The 9,519-nt window shown below is 29.5% G+C and overlaps 1 protein-coding gene across 4 annotated transcripts; it reads right to left on the bottom strand.

Moving 5' to 3' along the window:
* Positions 1 to 1,657: 1,657 nt before the first annotated feature.
* Positions 1,658 to 8,759, bottom strand: LOC117175727. 4 transcript variants are annotated; one of them, XM_033365515.1, is made up of 4 exons: positions 7,784 to 8,759; positions 7,528 to 7,681; positions 2,595 to 2,684; positions 1,744 to 1,839 (listed from the first exon to the last, which is right to left on the bottom strand). In XM_033365515.1, the coding sequence occupies exons 1-3, from the start codon at positions 8,387 to 8,389 to the stop codon at positions 2,623 to 2,625; spliced, it is 822 nt and encodes a 273-aa protein (XP_033221406.1). In that variant the 5' UTR covers positions 8,390 to 8,759; the 3' UTR covers positions 1,744 to 1,839; positions 2,595 to 2,622. The 4 variants fall into 4 exon arrangements, with proteins under 4 accessions (XP_033221402.1, XP_033221406.1, XP_033221405.1 ...); XM_033365514.1 differs by having other exon boundaries at positions 1,798 to 2,503; XM_033365512.1 differs by having other exon boundaries at positions 1,798 to 2,503; positions 2,595 to 2,677.
* Between the last annotated feature and the right edge of the window lie 760 nt (positions 8,760 to 9,519).

Here is a 9,519-nt window from a genome sequence, read left to right as displayed (position 1 = left end):
AGGGTTTACATTTTTCTTACACCTTCTCTATTCCTTTACACACCCTCCACACACTTACTTGGTGGTGGAAGGGGGACCTACAGTTTAAGGTGGGTTCCGAACCACCAAGATCAACAGCCTTAAGTACTTAGAGAAAACCTTTTTCTCTAGAGGTACCGGTCCCACGACTCTCCGGAGATGAACAACTCCCTTGCTAGGCTAGTGTTCACCGCATGGGCCTCCGAGACTCTTCCAGAGTGCGAGGCGGGAATCGAACCCGCAAGCCGAAGGAGTGGGTCCAAAGCCTACGCTTTAGCCTCCACGACCGTCGTCCCACTTTTTAAAAAATTTATTTCTTTTCATAATTTTTAATACATTTTTGGTTTAAATATAACTATTGGTGTAAAAATTAAATAAATAATTTTAAAATTATAGAATTTTGAAGAAAATAATTTTTTGGTGGAAATTCACATTTTGTTGAAAATTTATTTTTTTTCGTAGTAAAAATAATAATCTGCTTGGTGGAAAATTCATTCTTTTTGGTTCAAAATGCAACTGTTTGTTAGAAAAATAATCTCTTTTTGGTAAATAATTAATATATTTTGTTAAAAATATATCTGTTTTGTTCAAAATTATTATTTTTTCACAATAAAACTATCCAGTTTTTGGTTAAACATGTACTAATTTCCAAGTTGAAAATTAAATGATTAGTTTACATTTTCGAATTGCTTGTGGCTTGTTAAAAAATTCATCTTTTTGGGTAGAAAATTGATCCTCTTTTTTTAATATTTATCTTTTTTCGTTGCGGATTCAACTATTCAGTTAAAAATTACTTGTTTATTCAAAGTTAACTAGTTGAAAATTTATTTTTGGCTTATTAAAAATTAATTCTTTAAACTGAAAACTTAATTATTCCATTGTTGGTTGAAAACGTGCCGTTTTTAGTTAAAGATCGAACTATTTGTTTGAAATTCATGGGTCTTATTAAACATTCGTCTTTTGGTTAAAAATTAATTTTCTCTGTTTAAATACAGGTGATTAGCTCAAAATTCAACTATTGAAAAAAATGTTTTTATTTTTTTGAAACTTAATTTAATTAATTAAAAAATTATCTTGCGGTTAAAAACTTTAACATTTCAGCATCTTACATTTTACTAAATATGGCATCTGTATTAATATAATTTAAGAAAATTTATTGCCTTAGTCTTGTGAAAAATCACCCCATTTCCTATTTTGTGATAATTTGGACTATGAAGTCTGTAATTAGATAGTTGTTATTGGACCTTTTAAAATAAATAATACCAAATTTATCATCGAATTTTAGCATTTTAGTTAAAATACACGTTAAGTCCCCCATAATAACAGTTTCAGGGGTTTCCTCGATTTGGCCTTGTTACTAAAGCGATTCGCTTTGAAAAGTAAACAGTCAGAGCCATCTGAACCGTTTCCAATTTGAACGCATTATATTGCGCAATATGCCAGGCTGAGTACTCGCGCACTGCGTCGCTTCCGAGGCGAGAGTCGCAACCGTCTCTCGCCCTGCCTTCTAAGAAACTGCGTGGGACAACAGTTCTAGGACTTACAAAATCGGACCGGCTTCTATGGGACCTGGAGTGTATTTATTTTTTCATCGTTTAATATAAAATATCGCCTTTTTTATTTCAGGTTTTACGTTACCTTAATGACGTCGAATCAAATGGGAACGATGAGGAAGACCCATGGTGAGACCACTTATCTCTTCTTCTGATTCAGCAGACGGACGGCTCGACCGATTTTTTTTTGGGGAACCAATACCAGTTGTGTTAATTTTTGTGCTAATTTGAGTTGGAAAGGACGAACGTCTAAGGAGAGATGGTTTTCCTGTAAAAATGTTTCTTTTCTTACAATCTTTTTCTAAGCAAATTCTTCAATCATTAGAGTGAAAAAATAGCCAAAAACAGAAAAAAGCGAGCGCTACGTGAAAACATTCAGTGGAAAAGATTATTAAATATAATTGCATAGAAAAAGGGGTGGAAGGGCTATAATAAAGTTTTTGATGAATTGGATAATCATCATATCAGACAATATTTCGGACGAAATTCACCAATCTGTGACACTTTTCAGATAGATGTTCGGGCATATTTTCAGACCTTTCTTTACTATTATTGTAGTTTTATATAGCATTTTATTTTATTATATTATATTTTTGTACTAATCTCAGCGACTCCATATGAAATAAATTTTCTCTAAAATATTGTTTGATTATTATCAAGAGGTAAAAACGACTTCAACTTCAGGTGTGGCCGTGCGGTCTCACAGACCGCACAATGGTTCTGATATGTGGGCCTCTCCCCCCACTGGTGCAAAACATTATTAATACTAAAAATTGATAAAATGTACTAATGTCTTACTTATTCCAATGTCCCTTTATATAATTTCATAGGTTAATTAAGAAAAAAATTACTATTTAATTAGACATTAATATATACAGAGGTCCTTGAGGCCGCAGATCCATGATAGGTTAAGGAGATTGTGCTGCAATATCCTGGGATAAAACAAATTTGTATACAAGATTTCTGTAAAAAGACAACTGTCATTTAGTAAACAGTAATTTAAAATTCACTTGTAATTATTACTTTTCAAAAAATGTAGTATGTGTATTTCCTAGGCACGTGGCCCACGGGGCAAATGCCCTCTTCGCCCCTGCAATGATACACTCCTATTTCCTATAGGATTTAATACAGATTAGTTTTCCTAAAGAGAATTTTAATCATCACGATTTAATTTTATTTTAAGATATTTAATGAATATTAGATACACTCAACTTCCGATTTAAGACCCCCCAGTTTACGATATTTCTAGAACTGATGGACACCACAGTTTTGCGATGAGAGGAACCGTAGACTGCACTTTTAACGCGTTAGTTGCGCCAGGTTGCGTCATGCGTCCAAATCTAACAAAAATGGTTCATGCGACTCTGTCTGTTTCCATTTGAATTTCCCCGATTTAGGATTGAGGCCAAAGCAAGCCATGCCCGAAACCAGTCTTATATCGGGAGTTGACGGTAATTACGAGAAAACTGCCAAGACTCCCCCCCCCCCCCCCCCCCCCCCCCCCCCCCCCCCCCCCCCCGTCTTTTACATTGCCTGAAAAAAATTCTCTCCAAATATCAAAGAAATTTTAATTCTTATGGGAAATTGTATTCATATGAAAAAATTCGACTTGCATTTTATTTTTAGATATTTTGGCATTTTCTCATTAATTATGATTATTCAGAAAGTGACTAGTATACAATATTTAAAACTATTATGCAATTATTTAGACAATTCTTTATTTAAATTGTTTTATCCCCACAAACTAATGAAATGTTAGCATTTTCTGGATTTAATGATATTATAGCCGAGTGCTATATGAATAATAATTTGGTTAAAGATGTTTTATACTTGTTTGAATAATTTATCATCATTTGATTAGATAAATTTTCACAAGAAAAGGGGAAAATTTATGTTTCTTTTTTAAAATCCGCTTTTGTCTAGTAACTTTTTTCTTGCTGTAAAAAATAGAAATAATTTTTTTCTGTATTATTAATGATGTTTGTCCATAAAGTACGTAACCAATTTAGAAAATTCAATTATTTTAAGTTAAAAGTGAATTTTTTTGGTTGACAAGTCTACTATTATATTTTTAGTTTGAAATTCATCTCGTTTGATTAAAGACTCTTCTATTTGATTCCAAATTGATTTATTTTGTTTAAAATGCAACTCATTTGTTAAAAAGTCATCTTTCTCGCAACAAATTAATTTTTTTTGTTGAAGATTTATCTCTTTTGTTCAAAATTAAAAAATTTAATTGAAAATTCGTAATTTTTTATTCAAACTTTCTCATTCTTCTAACTCTAAATTTTACTGTTATATGTTTGGTTGACAATTTATCTTTTTTCAGATAAAAATCAAACTATTTGGTTACAAATTGATCTTTTTTAATTTGAAATTCATTTATTTGGTTAAGAATTCATATATTTTCCTTAAAATTCGTATTTTTTGTGGTAAATTCATCTTTTTGGTTGAAAAGCCATCTTTATGGTTGAAAATTCGTTTTTTATTATTAAAAACTTTTTTTTATATTTTAAAGGTGACTATTCAATTTTTGATTTAAAATATTTCCTCTATAAGTTGAAAATTCAACTACTTGGTAGAAAATTAATATATTTTGTCGAAAATTCGTCTTTTTGAGTAAAAAATTAATCTTGCTTCTCGAAAATGCACATATTTATTTTAAAATCTGTTTTTTTTTTGGTAAAAAATTAATATTCTAAGTTGTAAATGTAAATCTTCGCTAAAAAAGTCATCTTTTTTGTTGAAAATTCAAGTGCTTGTTTAACAGCTTAACTAATTTGTACTGACTTTTCATTTTTTAAGATTTACCTCTGAGAATTTAATTATTTTATTAAAAATTATTCTTTTTTTAAAAATAATTTAAGATCTGAAAATTTAACTATTGCAGTTTTTGTTAAGAATTTCTCCTCTATATGTTTAAAATTCAAATTTTAGTAGAAAATTTATTTTATTTTTTGAGTACTCAGTATTTCGTTAAAAATTCGTCTTTTTCTAGAATTAAAATAGTTGAAAATATATTTTGTTGCTGCAAATGAGTTTTTTAATCTAAATGATTGAAAATTAACTTTTTTTTTAACATTCATTTTTTCCGGTTCGAAAATTTTTTAAAACATCCATCCCTTCATCAGTTAAAGATTCAACTATTTTGTTTTAAATTGTTTTTTTTTTGTTAAATTCAAATCGTTGAAAATAAGTTTTTTTAGATTGAACAATACTTTTTTAAGTTAATAATTTAAGTATTACATTGAAAATTCATACATTTTTTTTAAAAATTCGTCTTTTGATATAGTAATATAATTTTGATATAATCAAACTATTTTTTGTTGAGTTTTAATATTTTTGGCTTGAGGACTTGAATATTTAGTTGAAACTGCAACTTTATAGGTTCAAAATTTATCTTTTTTGTTAAAAAAGTAATTATTTTGTTAAAAGCTTTGTATTTTTATTAAAATGCAGTATTTAAGTTATCCAAATTAATTTAAATTTAATGAATTTATTCTCTTATTATTTCCATCCTGATGTTAGAAATATCGCTAATGATAAAGAGTACAAACTATTGATTTTTCCTGGTCAAGTTTTTCAACTGATCCAATCAACTAAAAGTAACTTATTCATAATTTCCGCTAAACGCTAATATTTAGTTTAATTCATGGAGTTAATTTTAAACGTTTAACACAAAAGAGTAAAAATTTTGCAAAATAAATGAGTTTTAAAACAAAGAATTAGATTTTCCATTAAGAAATGTCAATTTCAAACAAAAAGTGGAATAGTTAAACTTTTAGTAGAAGAATTAAACTGAAAAAACGGATATTAAATTCACAAAATTGAGATTAAACCAAACAGATGCATTTTTAACTAAAACTATAGAATATGTAATTGGAATAATTGAATTTTAAATCAAAAAGATAAATTTTCCACTACAATGATAAATATTTAACTATGACAATTCAATTTTTTACCAGAAAGAGAAAGTTTTGCCTAAAAAACATCATTTTTCAAACAAAAATTGAATAATTAAATTTTTAGTAAAGAAATTAATGTTCAACCAAAGATGGAAAGGAAAATCAAGTTTTCAATAAAATAGCTCATATTTCAACCACAGAAATGAATTATTCGTTAAAACAATGAATTTTTAACCAAAAAGTTAAGTTTTAACAAAAAAGAACTTCCAAAGAAAAAAATAATTTGATACCAAAAAATCGATTTTTAACCAAATGTGTGGATTTTCAACGAAATAGTTGAATTTTCAATTAAAAAAGACCAGTTTTCAAACAAACGAATGGACAACTGAAGAAGATAATTTTTTAAACCAAAAATTGAATAATTAAATTTGTAGTCAAAAACTGAATATTCAACGAAAGAGATGATTTTTCCACGAAAATAAAAAATTTTCAACTGTGATAATAATTACATTTTCAGTTCAAATAAATATTATTTTTCAACCAAAAAAGAAACAAATTTTTAACAGCAAAACTGTTAATTAAATTTAAAAAAAAATATAAAAAATTAATTGAAAAAAAATTTCATCTTTTAATCAAAAAATTTTATTTTCAACCTAAAAGGTGAATTTTAAAACAAAATAACAAATATTAAACTAGAAATTCAACTTTTACCCGAGAAGAAGAATTTTTAAACAAGAAGATTAATTAGCAAAGAGAAAGATAATTTTTTGCTTTAAAAAATCGATTTTTGACAAAATATGTAAATTTCGAATTAAAAAAGACAAATTCTCATCGAATTGGTTGAATTTTGAACAAGGAAAGATCAATTTTTAACCAAATATAGACATACAATTTTTCAGTTAGAGGAATTAATTTTTAGCGAAGCTTATGAATTTTGAAATAAAATTATGAATTTTCAACTAAAATAGTGGAATTTTATACCAAGAAGATAAATTATCAACCATAAAGATTAATTTTCTGCAAAAAAGCGAATTTCATTTACACAGTACATACATTTTCAAACAAATAGTTTAATTTCTAAATGAATATATCAATTTCGAACCAAGTAATTTAAGTGTTAATAAAAAAAGATACATTTTCAGAAAATATATTATATTTAAAACTTTTACTTAAAAGTGTAATTTGTAGTAAAAAAAAAACGGATTTTCAGCAAACTAGTTAAATTTGTAATTAAAAAATTATATTTTCAACCAAGTAGTTGAATTTTGGACTAAAGAAAGATGAATTTGCAACGAACAGCGAACTTCCTTCATCTCAAATTTGGAAGCGGGAACTTGCAAATTGTGAAGAATGCTAATTTTTAAATTTCGTTTTTCTAAATCCGAATTATAATTGTTTAAAAAATGTCAGTTACATGTAAAAATTTCCCTATTCTAAGTCAGGATAAATTAGGAGTAAATGGATAAAACGTGATAAATCCATTTTTTAAAGAAATTGAGAAAATGATTGTTTCTGTATGCTTGAAATATCATCAATTCGATTGTCAAAATTGAGTAAGCGAAAAAAATTTCACAGAGTAAAAAATAGCAAACATTTTTTTTCATGATGCAAAATAATATAAATTCAATCAAAATTGATTATTCAATTATAGTAATCTAAAATAATCTGAGAAATCTGCGACTGTAGATCAAGGGGAAATCACTTTTCTAAATTGACAAAAATGACTAAAATCATGAACACTTGAATCTTTCTGCGGCAGAAAATTAATTTCCCGGTCATTTCTCGGGGTTTCCCGGACAAGTCTCCATCCTGCTATTTTATTTATTTTTAACATTTTCAACTGATTCCTTTTAATTAAAAAGAATGTTGTTAAAAATATTGAATTGTCTATTTAATTAGGCTTAGCCCTCTACAAAAAACGGATAAAAGAGTCCTCTGGGATAATGATTTTATTCTGACCATAAGCAATAAGCAAACAAAAATAAAAAGCTTAGTTCTACAGCAAATTAAAAAATCAAGAATAACTAAAAGATTCGGAAAAATCAAATTACCAAGAATGCTTGTCGATCTATTGTGCATAGCCTGGAGATCGAGGGACCGCTGACTTTTGAGCATTTCTCGTGTGGGCATAAATTTTTTCGGGGCCATAAAATTGATGATCGATCCTCTCCTGGAATTGACGCTACCACTGCTAGTCGACTCGTCCTTAATTTTCAGAGAGACTGATTAATCCCGGCCACATTATTTCGAATTTAAGGATAGGGATTATTTGACTCTTTGATGATTTGAGGATGAGCGCGGTTGTACCTTGTCCCTGGAGAAGCGTATCAGAAGTACTTCGACCAAAGCCGCGATGACGGAAACGACAAGCATTATACCCAGGATGTGAACTGCCACTGGAATTGATTTGTTAATAATTTTTACTGGTGCCTTTGGTTCTTCCTTCTTTGGTGCAATTGGTGCAGAAACAATTTCTCTCCCAATTTCCTCTTTTTCTACAAATACTGGCTTTTCTTCTTTTTCTTTTATGGTTTCTTCTGTTTCTTCTTTTTCTTCTGCTTCTTCTTTTGTTTCCTTTTTTTCTGCTTCAAGAGGAAGTTTAGGTACTTCTTTAACTAGTTGTTGTCTCGTACAATTTTGATCGTAGTTCGTGAGAAATGTTGATTTGATCAAACTTTCGTACCCAAAAGGACAGAGTTTCATTTTGCGGAAATCTTTAACTTTGAGAGGTAAGACGGTTTCTTTTTTTGTCTCTTTCTCCAAAGAAGACTCGGAATTATTTTCTTTGCTGGAATCCTTTCCTTCGTAGTTAGTGTTAAATAGGAGTCTCAGAGGAAGAGATAAAAGTGCACAGAAAATTATTAAAATTATAATAACACTTGCGTTGATACCGAGAGAAAGGCGCTTGTCCATATTGATGATTTAAGATATATCTTCTAAATTGATCAATATTCATCTATTTTTTCTGTTCGTTGTTCAGAAATTATTGTTAAATATAATCGTCTTTTTGACCAAAATAAGTGTTTCTTTTATGAAATTATACCTGTCGTCACTTCCTGCTGATTATTTCTCAGTTAAGGGATCAACCACACCTTCTCGAAACACCTTCCGACATATCAGGTGTGATATTGCCATTGCACAATCCCCTTTAACTTGGTCATTTTTGGATGGAAAAATATCAATCTTAGATTTAAAAAGAAGGTTCGATCAGTAATTTAAATAATTCGTTGATTATTGGACAATGTCCTTCTTTCTTCTTAAGAAAGCGCACAAATGTCATCTGTTGCGTCTCTCCTAGGGAACTAACTAATGCTGCATGGATGCAACCCCGGACGTTCGCTGATATTGATTGGAGGATGATAGGGACCATTGCGCATGCCCCATGACCCTGACAATTTCCCTTTTTTACTGCATTACCAAAAATTCAAGGTCACTAGGTCAAATGTCTGCATTAGTGGAGTCCGGGGTAAGACGGGACACCGGGGTAAGACGGGACACTCGATTTTGTACTATGGGATTATCCATAAGGTTCAAAGAAAAAACAGAAGATAAACTTTACATCGATTTCCGACGAAAGATTCTCTGCAACAAAAATTAACTTAACAGGATAAACTTTACACAAATATTGGTCGAACTTTCTTTTGTTTTTCCATGACAAACACATGTTTTTTGAAAGACTCGAAGTTGGCTAAACAAAACTTTATCGCTCTAAAAAATTTCCTGCAACAAATTTTATTCTTAGTTTTTTCTGTGTTAAGACAACGTTATACGTATATTAATCTTTTAGAATTTAGATAATTCGTTTTTCTAAAAGTACCCTGATGGACAAAGTAAGTAACGAGATAATTCAAAAAGAATGTGGTGCAGAAGAGACGCTAGTAGGCACATGGGAAAGAAATCGGTTAAGATGGTTCGGACATGTTGAGAGAATGCCAAATGAACGACTGACGAAACAAGTGTATCAAGGTAAAGTAAATGGCAACGTGCCCAGAGGTAGACCGCGGAAAGAATGGTTTGAATCTGTGAATTAGACCCTAGTTAGA

Source organism: Belonocnema kinseyi, chromosome 6 (assembly GCF_010883055.1).
Source record: "Belonocnema kinseyi isolate 2016_QV_RU_SX_M_011 chromosome 6, B_treatae_v1, whole genome shotgun sequence".
NCBI classification, from domain to species: Eukaryota; Metazoa; Arthropoda; class Insecta; order Hymenoptera; family Cynipidae; genus Belonocnema; species Belonocnema kinseyi.
This window is presented reverse-complemented; position numbering and strand designations above follow the sequence as displayed.

Coding starts and splice junctions, on each gene's coding strand:
- LOC117175727 (XM_033365511.1), bottom strand. CDS start 8,389: ATGGACAAGCGCCTTTCTCTCGGTATCAACGCAAGTGTTATTATAATT. Junction 7,682..7,783: donor TACGCTTCTCCAGGGACAAG/GTACAACCGCGC, acceptor CTGAAAATTAAG/GACGAGTCGACTAGCAGTGG. Junction 1,840..7,527: donor TAGATCGACAAGCATTCTTG/GTAATTTGATTT, acceptor ACATTTTTACAG/GAAAACCATCTCTCCTTAGA.